The sequence below is a fragment of the Bombina bombina genome, chromosome 1 (genome assembly GCF_027579735.1).
Source record: "Bombina bombina isolate aBomBom1 chromosome 1, aBomBom1.pri, whole genome shotgun sequence".
In the NCBI taxonomy this organism is placed as follows: domain Eukaryota; kingdom Metazoa; phylum Chordata; class Amphibia; order Anura; family Bombinatoridae; genus Bombina; species Bombina bombina.
In genome coordinates, this window is record NC_069499.1 from 133,339,256 (window position 1) to 133,358,665 (window position 19,410).

At 37.5% G+C, this 19,410-nt stretch overlaps 2 protein-coding genes across 4 annotated transcripts in view; one reads left to right on the forward strand and one right to left on the reverse strand.

The window, feature by feature from the left end:
- The window catches only part of WDHD1 (WD repeat and HMG-box DNA binding protein 1), a 463,259-nt gene extending 453,305 nt beyond the window's left edge, over positions 1–9,954 (reverse strand). Inside the window, exons 1-3 of the mRNA XM_053697606.1 lie at positions 9,651–9,954; positions 5,955–6,031; positions 5,717–5,828 (exon numbers count right to left, since the gene is read on the reverse strand). Of these exons, the coding sequence (XP_053553581.1) occupies positions 5,717–5,828; positions 5,955–6,031 (189 nt within the window). The 5' untranslated portion in view covers positions 9,651–9,954. The remainder of the gene's footprint in view (positions 1–5,716; positions 5,829–5,954; positions 6,032–9,650) is intronic.
- A 65-nt stretch (positions 9,955–10,019) lies between these two features.
- The window catches only part of LOC128644937 (uncharacterized), a 120,745-nt gene continuing 111,354 nt past the window's right edge, over positions 10,020–19,410 (forward strand). For all 3 annotated transcript variants that reach the window (XM_053697609.1, XM_053697608.1, XM_053697607.1), the window contains exon 1: positions 10,020–10,186. The gene's annotated coding sequence lies outside the window, so the exon portion shown is untranslated. The remainder of the gene's footprint in view (positions 10,187–19,410) is intronic.

The window sequence follows — 19,410 nt, forward strand, 5'->3', positions numbered from 1 at the left end:
GAGACAGGTGAAGATGCGCAGCTCTAATACCCAACTGGTGTGACTACAAATAAACAAATATTTATACTGTTTTCAGCATATCATTTGCCTAAGTTCATGTTGCTCAACAGTAAAAACAATTACAACAATTTTACTTCCAAATTTTTACTCAAAAAAGATTGAGTTTTATGTCCCTTTAATTACCTTGAAAAGGCCATGTGTAAAAATTAAAACTGACAAAATATATTAGAAAGAAAACAAATAAAAACTGCAACCATATGATTGCCAATATAAAAATGTAATCACACGGGGCGGAGTCAGCCAGCAAGAGGAGCAGACGTGCTTTTGCCAAGCTCTGCTGTTCTGGGAATCAATATCACCAACAAATGCACTAAAACCATTACCTAAGTGCACCTTTTCACTAGTCAAGCTTTCCCCCATCTACAGGTGGTGGTTTCGAATGCTATAATCCAGTTAGATACCTGATTAAGGACACACAGACCCGGAGCTGTGAAGGCCTCGGGGCCCAGCTAAGCAGCTCCGGATAAGCAAGCCTTCCCAATAAGATTTCCGAGCAGCCACATCAACCAGTGCATACTACTAACGATGTATTCCTTTGCACATGGAGGAGGCAAATATCACTATCCGCAAACTGCTGTTAGAGCTGGATCGTAAGATATCTACAAGATTTGAAGATCTCAGGTCTATAGTAAAGGGTGCGCATATGGAGACGGCCATCTCTGTATTGAAGACATCCGCTATGGCCAAAGAACAGCAAGAGGAAGCGCAAATAGATATGTACGCATCTGCGAGAGAGAATAAACTTGCCTGTATTCGGGGGAGCACATTGGCGAGTCGCATACCCTTCTCCTCAGCTCTCATTGTGGGGTATGTGACCGACGCTGTGCGAGAGGTCGATGGCATGACTACACGAGCAGATAGACCTAATCGAGATGACGAATCGCGTGATCGCTATGTTATCTGCGAGCAAGACCACGGCATCTTCTACCTCAATCCCATCAAATTCGTCATCAGAGAGATGTGGGCAGCGCTTCAGCGGATCCTTCGATAGTATGCAGCCAATGATGGTCGGCTTTAGTTTGCGGAGCTGGGAGTCCTGCTCCAGGTAGGTTACCTTGCTCCACATTCTGGACTATAAAACTCCAGATAGTACCGGCTGGCCAGGAACACTTCTCTGTAACGGTCCCAAATGGCGTTGGGCCTATGCAGATCTTACTCCTTTGCTCATGCAGCCAACTTCTGCACTCATGGCCAGGTCTGGAGTAGGGTAAAGCGACATGGCACTCTACTGCTGATGGGACACCCTAACACTCGTTGTTCTGTAGAACATTCTCAGTTTGACTTAAAGGGACAGTCTAGGCCTAAATAAAAACTTTCATGATTCAGATAGAACATGTAATTTTAAACAATTTTCCAATTTACTTTTATCACCAATTTTGCTTTGTTCTCTTGGTATTCTTAGTTGAAAGCTTAACCTAGGAGGTTCATATGCTAATTTCTTAGACCTTGAAGCCCACCTCTTTCAGATTGCATTTTAACAGTTTTTCACCACTAGAGGGTGTTAGTTCACGTATTTCATATAGATAACACTGTGCTCATGCACGAGAATTTATCTGGGAGCAGGCACTGATTGGCTAGACTGCAAGTCTGTCAAAAGAACTGAAAAAAGGGGCAGTTTGCAGAGGCTTAAATACAAGATAATCACAGAGGTTAAAAGTATATTATTATAAATGTGTTAGTTATGCAAAACTGGGGAATGGGTAATAAAGGGATTATCTATCTTTTAAAACAATAAAAATTCTGGTGTAGACTGTCCCTTTAATGTTTTGCCACTCACAAGACGCTTAGCTATGGACATTTGGGTCTCTTAAGATAATAATACTGTTTGATGTTTCAGTCTCTGTAGCTTAAAGGGACAGTATACTGTAAAATAGTTTTTCCCTTAATGTGTTTACAATTTGTTTTTTTACCAACTGAAGTAAAAAATGTATGAAAATGAGCTTTTTAAGGTTTATTTCTGTATATTAAAGCTCTGATTTTGTGTTTTGAAGCCACAACCTAATAAAATGGGTTGAGCTTGTAGGTATAATCAGATCTCATTACTGTATCACATTGTGCACATATACCTGCTTCTTTATCTTATATCTGTCCTTAAAACAATCACCAATACTTTGAGAGAACAATGGAAAATCAACATTGTATTACCTTATCTCTGCTTTATCACACTGGAAGTGTAATTTCTTCTGCTGGCTGTGTTTACAAATCTTATCTATAGCTGGTACGCGCGGCCACAAACTTTCAGAATAGGTGGGGATACCACATGCTAAATTAACAATTTCAAATGCCAATATAAGGGTAAAGGAGCTACTTGTAAACAATTTAATACACTCCAGCAGGTAAAGTGGATCATTGGGAACAAATTAAAGGGGAGAAAAATTTTGAGTAAACTGTCCCTTTAACTTATTTTATCCTGGAGAACAGACCCCTCTCAGCTAGTGCTTTAGACATAATTTCTCTATGTAGCTATCCATCCTACATAAAGTGCATAATGGTGAATAGCCTGTATTTGTACACTTAAATTTTGTGACCTATGTCTAAAAGAAAAAAAGACAGGGAAAAAACAAAAAAGGGGGGAAAAAAGAAAAAGAGAAAATAAAAAAATAAACACATTGTATACTGAACTGTTTTTCTATTAAGTTACCTAAAGTACTAATGATCCCTTAATGTTTTATTTTAGTATGTTAGACAAGTTTTCTTCTATACAGGAGACTGTTACCAGGTGCTGGAATGTATTAAGATCAGCACTATTCTTATACCATGCAGGTCAAACAGAGCTAATACTATCAGATTTATTAGTTACTTTTAGCCTATAGCGGCTTATGCTGTACCTGTAACCTGATCTTATTGTATAGATGCTAATTCCACTATTAGAATGTTTTAAACTTCTACTGTTATAAATGAAGGTGGGTCAAACTAGTGTAGTGGCATGATGCTTAAAATAACGCCTTACGCACTCAGTGTATATCAGAGCCCATATTCTTATAGATCCCTTCTAGTATTAAGATACATTGAAGCACACAAAGTCTCTTGACGCTGGATACTTGATATACTATAAGGTATATTGTGTTCTCACTGTTTGCGTTGTATGATCCACAATGTTTATACTACACTATTGGGGTTATGGACACGCAGGATATTAGCACCCACTTTTTATGTCATAACTAATTGTCTCTAGGCATGGTTTAATATGGACTCACAATTTTTATACTTATTATGTATTCTGTATCTGTGTATGTGAGACACATTAGCTGGTTTATGTATGTAAATGGCCTCTCTCAGATGTGACTTCTATGTTCAGGATAGCGTGTCTACAATTCTGTCTATTCACACTTCTCATTAGTCATTACCACTATCCTAATAGCACACTGTAGGTTATATCCTCATTAGATTGCTTCATCAAGTCCTTTGCGGGCATTATATTACAGTATATAGCATATGGAGTAAATGTCTGACTGTCTGCGGCCGGGGCAGGCTAGACAGTCTTAGCTACTATATATTACACATCTCCATTTAGGACAGAAACTTCAATGGGCATTTAAACTTGCATATGACCATTACTCACATGGCGAATGGTGATTTAGCTAATAAAGGCACTCATATTCCATATGTCTCAATAGATCATAAAAGGCTCTAATTTCCCTCTCTCTGATGGTGAGAGTGGGAAAGACCCTAATATTGTAAACACAGAGACCGTTTGGCCTTAAAGGAACATTAAACCCCATTTTTTTCTTTCTTGATTCAGATAGAGAATACTATTCTAAACAACTTTCTAATTTACTTCTATTATCTAATTTGCTTCATTCTCTTGATATTATTTCCTGACAAGCATATCTAGATAGGCTCAGTAGCTTCTGATTGGTGGCTGCACATAGATGCCTCATGTGATTGGCTCACCCGTGTGCATTGTTATTTCTTTAACTAAGGATATCTAAAGAATTAAGCAAATTAAATAATAGAAGTAAATTGGAATGTTGTTTAAAATTGTATTCTCTGTCTGAATTATGAAATACATTTTTTGGGTTTAATGTCCCTTTAACTCTCTGAATTACAATATTTATAGATATTTTAATTTTCATCTAGATACAACCCCATCTACACTGCTGGAGTCCTGCAACTCTGTCTTAGCTTAGAATGGCATAGCCTGAACGATTGTTATTGCTAATCTGAGGTTGCTATAATTATTGTATATCTTATATCAATAACCCCTACTTCCCCACCCCCAATAAGCTAACATGAGCCCCTTAGTGGGCTACAGCCAGTTTAGAACTTAAATGTTCTCTTTCTCTCATAGAGATGGATTGCTGTTTGGTTGCTCATTTTCGCTTTTTAGTATTCTCCCGCCCCCCCTAAAAGCAGCTTTGTCTGCTGATTATTTCTACCTAGCGGCTTTCGTCCGCTATAATTAGTTATTTACAGAGTATAAATCATGTGACATGGTTCAAAAGAGACAGTGTATCACTCTAGTCTTTTTCACCTCCAACCATTCAAGATTTATTGCATTGGTTCATTAGTAGCCCATACAATACTCGGGAGGTTCATAAAATAATATATAATTCTAGTCAACCTCCGCCAATATTGGATATTACATGTGGGTCCAAGAGTGGCCTATTATTAGCATAGGAGGTTCCTCTAACTTTATAAAAGGAGGTTTAGGGTGCATTTGCCTATCATTCCGTGGCTGACAGGTTACTATTTGAATATGTTTGTATTGTAGTACCTATATTATCATTTTGGGTGACTATATTTTCACCAATTTGTTACTGTTTTGTATGTTTTCTCATTGTGGTACAAAACATTGTTATTATACCTGTTTGTATTGAATTGTGGCAATTTCTATTTGTAATGCAATTTCTGCTAAAAACCTCAATAAAATAAAAATTTAAATAAAAAAAAAAAAAAAAATGTAATCACACATATAGCTACAAGATTGTGGCCCTTAAGCAGGGCATGGCCAGTGAGCCAACAAGAAGCAGCATACACATGTAGACACCAACCCAAAAGGGAGCTCCCCAAAGAATAATGCATGCCCTACTCCACTACTTTACAAGAACCCAGAAACTGTGAAAAAAAAATCCTTCTTTATCAGAAAGAATTAAATGAACTGCATTGAAATGTGCTCATACCTACACCTAGCAGGTAAACGATGCTGCACAGGATGAAGCCATTCATATTGCAATCTTAGTGTTTTAATTAAATGTAGTATAATTTGCAATATACTTTCATGATTTGTTTTGCCCCCTTTTCTTGTAATTTAATTCTGAAAATTTAGAGTTTTCCCGACATAACAATTTGAAGGGTACACTGGAGACTTCAGACTTCTAAACCTGTTACATATCTGTCCCTAATTGGAATCAACAGAAACCATCACATAGGAATGTGCCAAACATACTAGATTAATGTGATTTTTTTTATTAAGTTATTGCAAGATTATACTGTAAAAAAAAAACTTGAAATTACAAGGTGGTTTACGTCACATTTAACTGAAAAAGAGGAAATACATTGATCATCTTCCATTGAAAAATGAAATGCACAGAGGAACAACTATAATAGTTATTTCACGCACAGAAACAAAAACATCAAATACATAAAGTCCCAATAAATTTGTGGAAACTGAAAAATAAATGGTGTTATTTATAAAAAATAAAAAAAGTCTTACTTTCAATGCAAAAGAATATGCCTTTTCTCCAACATTTATCGATTTTGGGTCATCGTCATCTAAATTTTCCCAAATCCTTATGTCGCCATCACTACCACAGGTTACTAAGCAGCTGTAGGAAATAAAAAAAATAAAAAAAAATCAAGTCTCATACCCAAGTACTGATACTGTTTTCAGCTTAGCATTTGCCTAAATTCATGTTGCTCAACACCAAAAAAAAAAATACATTTTTACTTACCTGCCATTGTCATCAAAACTGACATCTGTATGCCCCTCGGGATGCCCGTATCGCATAGGCTTTTTTAATGCAGGCATCTTATACCATAAAAAAAAATAAAAAAAATAGTTTAGCAAACAAGTGATCAAGTTAAATTTTTCAGTACAAGCCTTAAAGGGACACTGAACCCAATTTTTTTTTCTCTCTTTCGTGATTCAGATAGAGCATGCAATTTTAAGTAACTTTCTAATTTACTCCTATTATCAATTTTTCTTCGTTCTCTTGCTATCTTTATTTGAAAAAGAAGTCATCAAAGCTAAGGGGCCAGACAATTTTTGGTTTAGAATACTGGACAGCACTTGTTTATTGGTAGGTGAATTTATCCACCAATCAGCAAGAACAACCCAGGTTGTTCACCAAAAATGGTCCGACATCTAAACTTACATTCTTGTTTTTCAAATAAAGATACTAAGAGAATGAATAAAATTTGATAATAGAAGTAAATTAAAAAAGTTGTTTAAAATTGCATGCTCTATCTGAATCACGAAAGAAAAAAATGTGGGTTCAGTGTCCCTTTAAAGATAACACCCAAAAAAATTATTGGGTTGTGGATTCCATTAACAAAAACAGATATCGTAGTTACAAAAATAAACTTAAAGGGCCATTATACACTAGATTTTTCTTTGCATAAATGTTTTGTAGATGATCAATTTATATAGCTCATACAGGTTTTTTTTTTGGGGGGGGGGGGGGTTTAAATGTATAGTTTTGCTCATTTTTAAATAACATTGTGCTGATTTTCAGACTCCTAACCAAGCCCCAAAGTTTTGGAAGCAGACTGTTGACTACCTACTCTAGCTTGCTTCTGTAAAGGCTCTGTTCATATGCAGTGGAATGGGGAGGATAGTGTCTGCTCTTTTTGCTATACAGACACTTTCAGTGGGTGTTCCAGCTAACCTTTTCAACAGAGCTGAACTGGGAGATTCTAAGTACGTTTTTAAACGGTTTTATACTGGACTTTTATATCAGTATCTGTGCATATTCTTTATAGTAGTGTCAATTACATGCAGTTATATAAAAACTGGTGTATACTGTCCGTTTAAAGAAACAACTTCCCATAAATGTAATACACTGCAGCTGTTATAACAAGTCATTGGAAACACATTAAAGTGACGGTAAATTTAAGGCATTTGGAACACGTCAGTGGATGCTAAATAAACTATTTAACAGGTTTTTTTGTAAACCTTATATTTATAAAATGTATATATTGATATTTGTTACAATCTCTTCCACTGCCCCCTTTTTTCTGCTTTTTCTCTTTTGTGAGGTAGAGCAGTTTCACAGTGCAATGTGCATACAGAGGCAGTCAATGCTTTAAGAATACCAGCTTCTGTGCAACTCGCACACAAGTTTGTTTTTTGTTTACTTGTATGAATGTCATACAGCGAGCGTTTCTTTCGATTGGCTGATCAAGAAAAAGGCATAAAAAAAAGGTTTTATATCACTGCTATTTTATACAGATCAACAGAAATAAGCCTAAATGTGCTGTATTAATAGAGCACTCCTCAATTTGCTTCATGCGTTATCCATCTTCTCTGCCCTCTACTTTAAAGTACAAGTACAGCCCTTACATAGATTCACTCCACAATAAAATGTGAGCATATGATGGATGGATTTAAAAAGGGCCGTAAACAAACTGATATAGCTATGTAAACCATTTAATTATGTAAAACAATTTTTGCAATATTTCTTAGTTTGTCTCTTCATTTAACTTAAAGCAATGGCAACGTTCCCATTTCGTATAATCAGATCAGGAATGGAAACAATATTTTAGATGGACTTTAATTCATCCATTCTAATAAAAATAAGCTATAGCTTACTTTGAAATTCTAATAACATGCGCTCCAGCTGCCCACTTCAAAAGTAAAAAAAAATTGTGCGCTTACAGTATGGACTGTTCCCCAAATGGCGCTCTAGCCATAAGGAACACTTTTTTTTTTTTTTTTTTAAATCTGTTGAAACTGCCACCTAAACACTGCAGTTTTAACCCTTTCCTGACGTTAGGTCGTTCCATGCCGTCCTATGTGCGCTGGGCTTTAGCGCCATCAGGAAGGCATGGAACGCCCTAGCCGTTTTGCTGTACTGAAGCCAACGGTGCTTCCAGAACAGATTTGCCGGCCTGGGGGGCCTGCCTAGCGTCATAGGGACACCCCATAAACCAATCCCATCTTTGAAATCTCGCAATCGTTTCCATGATTGCGTGGTTTTAATTTGATCTAACATAAAAGAGTTAAAGGGGCATAATACTCATATGCTAAATACGTGAAACTGATGCAGTATAACTGTAAAAAGCTGACAGGAAAATATCACCTAAGCATCTCTATGTAAAAAAAGAATAGAGATTTTACCTCACAATTTCCTCAGCTCAGCAGAGTAAGTTATGTGAAAAAAGTTATACTCAGCTGCTGCCCAGCTGCAGGTATTAAAAAAAAAAAAATGAAGAAATAAACAGCAGCCAATCAGCATCAGCAGTGCTGAGGTCATGAACTCTTTTACTGTGATCTTTTGCGATTTCACTTAACTCTCATGAGATTTCATAGTAAACTTCCTTAAACTGAATAGGGAAATAAGATAGTGTGCACGTAAGCTCGCTCCCTTAGCTGTCCCGGGACAGACATACTGATTTGCTGTTTAGAAGTCCTTTACAATGGGATGTGGCTACTGAGGAATTTTGTAGGTAAAATATCTTTCTTTTTTACATAGAGATGTTCAGGTGATATTTTCTAGTCAGCTTTTTACAGTTATTCTGTATCACTTTCAAGTGCTTCAACATTAGTCATGCAACAGATGAGCAGAACTAATGCACCATTTAAAGAGGACTGGGATCTCTCCCCACACCCCACTAGGAAGATTATTTCTTCTTTAGCCATTATTAGAGTATTGAAATTAACCCCTTCACACCTTTAGGACGTTCTATGCCGTCCTAACCGCACTGGGCTTTAACACCTTTAGGATGGCATAGAACGTCCTAGCCTTTTGGCTGTACTTAAACCAAAGGGCTCCCTGAATGGGATTGCGGGCCGGGGAGAGCATGCCTAGCGTCACAGGTACTCCCCCGACACAATCCCATTATTGAAATCACGTGACCATTCATAATTTCACTTAACTTATTTGTTTACATCAGAACTTTGTTCGGATGTAGACAAATAAGTCTGGACGGGAAGGGGTTAAAAGGGTGGGCTTTTAACAGGAAAAGCAGATATTACAAATGGAAAAAGAAAGGTAAAAGGAGCTATCTGTAAAGCAATTTAATACTCTATCTGGTAAGATGGATAATTGGGAACACATTAAATGGATAAACTGTATAATCCAGTACAGTATAGGTTAGGTTGGCAAAGGACAAAGAATCCCACCACTATATGGAAGAGCTGCCAAGATGCAATAACAAAGTGATTATTGATAGATTCACACAAATCATCTCTAATGACACAAGTGTGACAGTATTATTTTTGCAATTCTATTCAGCAACCAGCAAATGAGAATGCAAAACTAAGGGGGATAAATAACGGAGCATTTTATTTCCGGTAAAATAATAAATGAATAATGTATTTATTAGTCAATAGGTGAATAGGTTAGAGAAAAGCATCGTTATCTAAATCACCGTATCTTTCTGTATTCCTCAGACTAGCCTGTCAGTAGCAGAGCATACATGCGTACCTCGGTAAAGTTCTACGTGTCGTGAGAGAGTTATCACACACACTGTGGCTGCTGTTTACGGCGCGCGCTTTAAAATTTCGCGGGTAGAATCTACAACTGCGGCTAGGCGGCGGGAAGTCGGAAGTGAGCTCAATCTCAGTTTCAGTGTGAAGCGCTAATCATCGTTAGGTCAAACGGGTTTGTAAAGGAACGAGATAACCTGCTGGCTCTAGATTGTTTTCAATAATACACTATAAAGACAATACCAAATCATTAGCGTTAGAGTTTAGAAAGTATACGGTAAAGAATTCACCCGGAAGCAATACCGGAATATGGCAGTACACTAAATGCACCCGGAAGTAATACAAGCATGGCGTTCCAAGCCTCGTTTTGGAGCTTGTTTTCATTGAGGGGGGAAGAACTCTTTATCTTGTGAAAAGCTGGTCGTGGTCATTTGCCTAACGAAGATAGTTTTTGATTTTGTTATCGCGGATACTTTTTATATTGTTTTTATTTCAAATATTTGAATTCGGAACCAGCTGGGCAGCGAAATAAAGGTGAGGTTTCTAGCTACTCCGTAGAGCGTATAAGTCCCAATATGAAACGAATCGATTCAACACGTTTTTCATTGGTCTTCTCAAGATCACACTACAAAGTGAAAAAACACATTTTCCCCCTATCTTCCCGTGTGATATATACAAGACACTACTAAATTTCTAACTCGGCGAACACACCCTTTATATTCCATGTAGGAGTAATGTTTGACACCAGTATTTCTCTTTTTTACTTATGATGTACACCAAAGACCTGTTGACTTTCTTGGATAAAAAAGGGTTAAGCTGGTTAAAGAAAAGTTAAAACAAAAAGTAACAGGATATGTCTGATTATGTGCATCTATGACACTATTGCTCACTGGTAGAGACAAACTTGGCATGATGTTTTCTTTATCAGCACATGGGCATCCTTAAAAAATAATTAAAAAAATGCAGTGTGTGTGTAATAACTTTTTAAAACATTCTATTTTAGATGAAACCGGAAAAAGACTAGTGTGACATTTTAAAGGAATAGTATAGTCAAAATGAAACTTTAATGATTTAGTTAGAGCAGGCAATTTTAAGCAACTTTCTAATTTACTCCTATTATCAATTTTTATTTGTTCTCTTGGTATCTTTATTTGAAAAAAGCAAGAATGTAAGCATAGGAGCCAGTGTTCTATGGAAAACTCCAAAGAAATTGAAAACTTCAAGATTACATCACTTCCGGTGAATCCATAAATCTGATTGGTTGTGCAACCTGTCACTCAGGTAGACACCGGCCAATCAAATGGGACTTTAATCGCCTATCTTCACTATCTCTTTTGCCTCTGCCTGAGGGGTTTGAAGGGGCGCAAAGCTAGGCTTACCAGAAGTCCCACTTTTACTGGGATTGTCCCGGTTTGGAGGCGCTGTCCCAGTGTCCCACCCAGTTGTTCATTCTGTCCCAGTAGGGTTGACACCTCCAGGTTTCAAATCATGTGTCTGGGTTTCAGCCCACCTGAACCACACCCCCACTGGCACCGCACCAGGTGGTCCCAGTTTCACCTCTAAAAATTATGGTAAGCCTACGCAAAGCCCCCCTTGTGGATGCCAGAGGATCGGCGGTGCGCCCGCCAGACAGAGGCAAACAAAGATAGTGAAAATGGAAGAGTCCACAGAAGTGACGTCCTCTTGTCATTTTTAACAGAACACCTGCCCATTTTAGGTTAACCACCTGGGTAGCACTTTCTGATTGGTATCTGAAATGAAGCTACCAATCAGCAAGCACTACCCAAATGCCGAACCAACAATGTTCTGGCTCCTAAGCTTATATTGACATATAAAAATTACAAGAGAACGAAGAAAAAATTATAATAGGTGTAAATTAGAAAGTTGCTTAAAGGGACAGTCTACAAAATAATTTTTATTGTTTTAAAAGATAGATAATCCCTTTATTACCCATTACCCAGTTTTGCACAACCAACACAGTTATATTAATATACGTTTTACCTCTCTGATTACTTTGTATCTAAGCATCTTATGACAGCCCCCTGATCACATGACTGTGACTATTATCTATTGACTTGCATTTAGTATTGTGTTGTGCTAACTCTTAAATAACTTCTCGTGCGTGAACACATTGTTATCTATATGGCCCACATGAACTATCGGTCTCTATTGTGAAAAGCAAATACAAAAGCATGTGATTAAGAGGCTGTCTGTATAGCCTTTGAAACAGGCAGACATTTAGAGGTTTACAATGATATAAAGTATATTAAAGGGACAGTATACTATAAAATAGTTTTTCCCTCAATGTGTTTCCAATTACTTTTTTTTTTACCAGCAGCAGAGTATAAAATGTATGATTATTTGCTTTTTAAGGTTTATTTGTGTATATTTTATAGCTGATTTTGTGTTTTGAAACCACAACCTAATAAAATGGGTGGAGCTTGTAGGTAAAATCCAATCTCATTACTTTATCACGTTGTGTACCTAAACATGCTTCTTTATTTTATCTGTCCATAAACCAATTACCAATGCTTGGAGAGAACAATGGAAAATTAAAATTTTATTACCTTATCTCTTCTATAACCTGGGAGTGTAATTTTTTTTCAAAAAAAAAATCGCAATTTTTTTTTTTTTTTGCCCATATCGCCCGGCCCTAATAAAAAAATATATATATATATATATATATATATATATATATATATAGTATATAATCCCTTTATTACCCATTCCCCAGTTTTGCATAACCAACAAAGTTATATTAATATACTTTTTATCTCTGTGATTAACTTGTATTTAAGCTTCTGACAGCCACCTGATCACAACATTTTTATTATCTATTGGCTTTCCTTTTAAGCAATTAGTGTAGTGTCTGCCACAAGCCACGGGCATGAGAACAATGTTATCTATATGGTTTACATGAACTAGCTCTCCCCTGTTGTGAAAAGCAAATAAAAAAGCATGTGATAAGGGGCGGCCTTCAAGGGCTTAGAAAATATCATATGACCCTTCCTAGGTTTAGCTTTCAACTAAGAATACCAAGAGAACAAAGCAAAATTGGTGATGAAAGTAAATTGGAAAGTTGTTTAAAGGGACAGTCAAGTCCAAAAAAAACTTTCATGTTTCAAATAGGACATGTAATTTTAAACAACTTTTCAATTTAATTTTATTACCAATTTTGCTTTGTTCTCTTGGTATTATTAGTTGAAAGCTAAACCTAGGAGGTTCATATGCTAATTTCTTAGACCTTGAAGGCTGCCTCTAATCTAAATGCATTTTGATAGTTATTCACCACTATAGGGCATTAGTTCAGATGTTTCATATAGATAACAAATTTACCATGGAGACAGCTCTGATTGGCTAAAATGCAAATCTGTCAAAAGAACTGAAATAAAGGGGCAGTCTGCTGAGGCTTAGATACAAGGTAATTACAAAGGTAAAAAGTGTATAATTATAACTGTTGGTTATGCAAAACTGGGGAATTGGTCATTAAAGGACCAGTCAACACAGTAGATTTGCATAATCAACAAATGCAAGATAACAAGACAATGCAATAGCACTTAGTCTGAACCTCAAATGAGTAGTAGATTTTTTTTTCTGACAATTTTAAAAGTTATGTCTTTTTACACTCCCCCTGTACCATGTGACAGCCATCAGCCATTCACAATTGCATACACGTACCATGTGACAGCCATCAGCCATTCACAAATGCATACACACTTATTCTTGCACTATCTCTTTAATACATGCAACATTTGCCTAACTTTCCTTGCGAGCCTTTTCTGCTCTTCTATGTTGTTTTGTTTTTTTCAAAAGCACGTCATGGGCACGCCGTCTAAGTGCGCCTGATTGCCCAATTTAATTAAATTTAAAGCTGCTTTACAGGTGTTGCTAGGTTAATGTTACAGAAATCTGCACATAGTGCAGACTTATATTACATTGATTTCTGTTTATTGCCCCTATAATTCTGAAAATTAAGAGATTTCCATTTGACAACTGAATGGGCAAATGGCAGACTTCACAAACCTACCCCTACCACAATTCTGTCCCTTATTGGCTTCAGCAGAGATTATCAGATAAGCTGCAGAGCAGTGTTGATTTAGCCAACATTGAGGTTTATCATAATCCTTTAGAAACATGTATTTGTTTTTATAGATGCATCACCTGACCATTTTTTATCTTAAAATTTATCAACCCCATGATATTACTGGAGTAGACCAGGCTAGCCATGATCGCGTTCTAATTGGCACCTGCAAGTAAAATAAGTGGTGGGTGTAGTTTTGTTTTTATACACATTTGCTTCAAACTAGGGCTGCACGATTAATTGCATATGCAATTTAAAACAGTAATTTATTGCCGCAATTTGAAAACCGCGAGGAGTCACAATTTTTTCCTACATAAAAAATTCCTTTAGAAGTGGCTGTAATGCATTCATTTATTTGTGATTTCTTGCAAACCAGCTCCATCTAGTGGTTGCTTTTAGCACACATTTGTAAAATGGCTCTTTTACTTTCACTTTCTGTTCTGAGAAGCAGCCGATCAATCTTGAAATCTAAAAGCAGAACCCATGCAGGAATGAGTAGCAGAGAAAGCCACTTACTTATATTTCCCCCTAGGGATGTCTGCAGTCTGAAACTTAGGGTATTTAAACATTATGGAACCTCCCACACAATCTCCTGCTCTCCGAGAAATGGCTCAAATACATAGCAGATGCAGTTAACCCCACGGCTACCAAAAAGGCTAAAACTGCAGTCCCCTCTGCTGCTGGGTTAACTTAACTGCATCTACAATGTATTTTATATCAGCAAGGCACATCACTTCTGAAAGGAGCAGCCCCCACACCCCTACTGCTATATGCCTGTAATGGATTCCTGGACAGGAGCAGGGCTCATTTTCAGTCAAATTAAAATGTTTAAAAAAAAGAAGGGGAAAAAAATATATATATATATATACTGTGTGTGTTTGTGTGTGTATGTGTGTATATATATATATATATATATATATATATATTTATATATATATGTGTGTGTGTGTGTGAAATAATTTAACCCCTTAGTGACCAGAGCACTTTTCCTTGGGACCAAGGCTTTTTTTGCATTTCTGCGGTGTTTGTGTTTAGCTGTAATTTTCCTCTTACTCATTTACTGTACCCACACATATTATATACCGTTTTTCTCGCCATTAAATGGACTTTCTAAAGATACCATTATTTTCATCATATCTTATAATTTACTATTAAAGAAATTATAAAATATGAGGAAAAATTTTTTTTCAAACTTTGACCCCCAAAATCTGTTGCACATCTACAACCACCAAAAAACACCCATGCTAAATAGTTTCTAAATTTTGTCCTGAGTTTAGAAATACCCAATGTTTACATGTTCTTTGCTTTTTTTGCAAGTTATAGGGCACTAAATAAAAGTAGCACTTTGCTATTTCCAAACCACTTTTTTTGAAAATTAGCGCTAGTTACATTGGGACACTGATATCTGTCAGGAATCCCTGAATATCCTTTAACATGTATATATATATATTTTTAGAAGACATCCCAAAGTATTGATCTAGGCCCATTTTGGTATATTTCATGCCACCATTTCACCGCCAAATGCGATCAAATAAAAAAAATGTTCACTTTTTCACAAATTTTTTTTCACAAACTTTAGGTTTCTCACTGAAATTATTTACAAACAGCGTGTGCAATTATTGCACAAATGGTTTTAAATGCTTCTCTGGGATCCCCTTTGTTCAGAAATAGCAGACATATATGGCTTTTACGTTGCTTTTTGGTAATTAGAAGGCCGCTAAATGCCACTGCGCACCACACGTGTATTATGTGCAGCAGTGAAGGGGTTAATTAGGGAGCTTGCAGGGTTAATTTTAGCTTTAGTGTAGAGATCAGCCTCCCACCTGACACATCCCACCCCCTGATCCCTCCCAAACAGCTCACTTCCCTCCCCCACCCCACAATTGTCCCCGCCATCTTAAGTACTGGCAGAAAATCTGCCAGTACTAAAATAAAAGTTTTAGGTTTTTAAAAAAAAATAAAAAATAATTTTTCTGCTGTGTAGGACCCCCCTTAGCCCCCAACCTCCCTCATCCCCCCTCAAACAGCTCTTTAACCCCCCCTCTGCCTTTATTGGGCACCATATTGGGTACTGGCAGCTGTCTGCCAGTACCCAGTTTGAAAAATAATGTTGTTTTTTTTTTTTTTTTTTTTAAATATTTTATTTATTTCTGTAGTGTAGCTGCCCCCCCCCCCCAACATCCAACCCCCCACCCTCTCCCTGATGCCTTGATTTCAAAATCCCACCCTCCCCAGTCCTCTCTCCAACCCTCCAGATCTACAGCATATTGATGCTGTTTTGATAGACATCACGCGTGCGCCCGTGCACGACTCTCGTGCACGCACCCGCACTAGATCCCTCCCCCCTCCTCCACCAATAACTGCCCACCCGCCTCCCTGGATGAGCTCCCACCCACCAACGATAACGGCCATCGGTAGCCGATGCAGAGAGGGCCACAGAGTTGCTCTCTCTGCATCGGATGGCTAAAAACAGTTATTGCAGGATTCCTCAATATTGAGGCATCACTGCAATAACATGAAAGCAGCTGGAAGCTATCAGGATCGCTTCCGCTGCTTTCAAAGACCAACGACGTATGGGGTACGTCCTTGGTCATTAACTGCATTTTTTTGCAGGACGTACCCCATACGTCGTTGGTCGTTAAGGGGTTAACTAAGTTTCTCTATATGGGAAACTTAAATACATCTATATTTAATTGTATATTTATTTTCCAGTTGTTGATTTTTGACTTCTCTGTGTTGAGCAGTCCATTTGAGAGGAGAAAAATATATATACTTGAAATATATATCTGAACTATATACAAGTAAATAAAAAAGGAACCTTAAGGGCACATTTGCCCTATGTAATATAACCATAACATCTCTGGGATACCTACTAGATGGGTGGTCAGTTTTGTTGGTCCTAGAACCTAGTTCCAATTGGGAACTTGGTTTGGTACACGTAGTCCACATTGATATGACCACTTGGTCTTATTGCTGTCAATCAAGAATGATCTCTCTATATTTGTGACACAACATTTTTTTTATAAACTTTGTTGTATGTAGTAATATGTATGTAATTCTATATTCATTCACACCATTTTTAATATGGTGTGTATTGTCACATATTATAGGGAAACATTTATTGATATTGAATTGAGTGTCAGCAAGTTTGCTGCCATTTGAGAGATATATATGTATATGTATTTCAATTTGACAGCAAACAGGTGGTCTATTTTTGTTGACGTTGTAAACTTTTGTATCGGCAATTGTTTGCCTTATTTCTCCTGTTAAGTGTAGTCAGTCCACGGGTCATCCATTACTTATGGGATTATATCTCCTCCCTAACAGGAAGTGCAAGAGGATCACCCAAGCAGAGCTGCTATATAGCTCCTCCCCTCTACGTCATATCCAGTCATTCTCTTGCACCTAACTAAAGATAGTACGTGTGAGAGGACAGTGGTGTGTTAAACTTAGTTTTTATTTCTTCAATCAAAAGTTTGTTATTTTAAACGGCACCGGAGTGTGTTGTTTGTTCTCAGGCAGCATTAGAAGAAGAATCTGCCTGAGTTTTTCTATGATCTTAGCGGTCGTAACTAAGATCCACTTGCTGTTCTCGGCCATTCTGAGGCGTGAGGTAACTTCAGAACAGGGGATAGCATGCAGAGCCCACCTGCAAGGAGGTATGTGCAGTAAATTATTTTCTAAGGAATGGAATTGACTGAGAAAATACTGCTAATACCGATGTAATGTAAGTGCAGCCTTAAATGCAGTAGTAGCGACTGGTATCAGGCTGATATGTATGTATGTATACTCTGAGGTATTTCTGGGGAATGGAATTTCACTGAGAAAATACTGTCAATATTAAAGTAATATTTGAGCCTGCTCTGCAGTGAAAGCGACTAGCAGCAGGCTTATTAATAACACTTCAGAATTTTCAATTTTTAAAACGTTTACTGGCATGTTAATCGTTTTTTCTGAGGTACTTGGTGATAAAACTTTATGGGCATGATTTTTACCACATGGCTGTCGTTTTTTTCTGAATAAAAACAGTTTACTGAGCTTCCCCACTGTTGTAATATGAGTGGGAGGGGCCTATTTTAGCGCTTTATTGCGCAGTAAAAATTTAGTCACAGTCTTCCTATTTCTTCCTCCATGATCCAGGACGTCTCTACAGAGCCCAGGGGTCTCCAAAATTAGTTTGAGGGAGGTAATCAGTCACAGCAGACCTGTGACAGTGTGTTTGACTGTGATAAAAACGTTTATTATTTCAACTGTTATCCGTTTTGGGTATTAAGGGGTTAATCATCCTTTTGCTGGTGGGTGCAATCCTCTGCTAACTTTATACATTTTCTGTTAAAATTTGGTTGTTTTAACATATTTGGTTCATTGTTAATTCAACTGTGTCACATTTTTATGTTTCTTAAAGGCGCAGTAGCGTTTTTTATATAGCTTGTAAATTTATTTAAAAGTTTTTTCCAAGCTTGCTAGTGTTATTGCTAGTCTGTTTAAACATGTCTGACACAAATGAATTTGTTTGTTCACTATGTTTAAAGGCCAATGTGGAGCCCAATAGAAATTTGTGCACTCAATGTATAGATGTTACTTTGAATAAAAGTCAAACTATATATGTTAAAAAAATATCACCAGACAACGAGGGGGAAGTTATGCCGACTAACTCTCCTCACGTGTCAGTACCTTCGCCTCCCGCTCAGGAGGTGCGTGATATTGTGGCGCCAAGTACATCAGGGCGGCCCATACAAATCACTTTGCAAGACATGGCTAATGTTATGACTGAAGTACTATCTAAATTGCCAGAATTAAGAGGTAAACGCGATCACTCTGGGGTAAGAACAGAGTGCGCTGATAATAGTAGACCCATGTCTGATACTGCGTCACAATTTGCAGAACATGAGGACGGAGAGCTTCATTCTGTGGGTGATGGATCTGATCCAAGTAAACTGGATTCAGAGATTTCAAATTTTAAATTTAAGCTTGAGAACCTCCGTGTATTACTAGGGGAGGTATTAGCGGCTCTGAATGATTGTAACACGGTTGCAATTCCAGAGAAAGTATGTAGGCTGGATAAATATTTTGCGGTACCGGCGTGTACTGACGTTTTTTCTATACCTAAAAGGCTTACAGAAATTGTTAACAAGGAGTGGGATAGACCCTGTGTGCCCTTTTCACCCCCTCCTATATTTAGAAAAATGTTTCCAATAGACGCCACCACACGGGACCTATGGCAGACGGTCCCTAAGGTGGAGGGAGCAGTTTCTACTCTGGCTAAGCGCACCACTATCCCGGTGGAGGATAGATGTGCTTTTTCAGATCCAATGGATAAAAAGTTAGAGGGTTACCTTAAGAAAATGTTTGTTCAGCAAGGTTTTATATTACAACCCCTTGCATGCATCGCGCCTGTCACTGCTGCGGCGGCATTCTGGTTTGAGTCTCTGGAAGAGACCCTTAGCACAGCTCCATTGGATGAGATTATGAACAAGCTTAAAGCCCTTAAGCTAGCTAATTCATTTATTTCTGATGCCGTAGTACACTTAACCAAACTTACGGCTAAGAACTCCGGATTCGCCATTCAAGCGCGCAGAGCGCTGTGGCTTAAATCCTGGTCAGCTGATGTGTCTTCTAAATCTAAATTGCTTAATATTCCTTTCAAAGGGCAGACATTATTCGGGCCCGGCTTGAA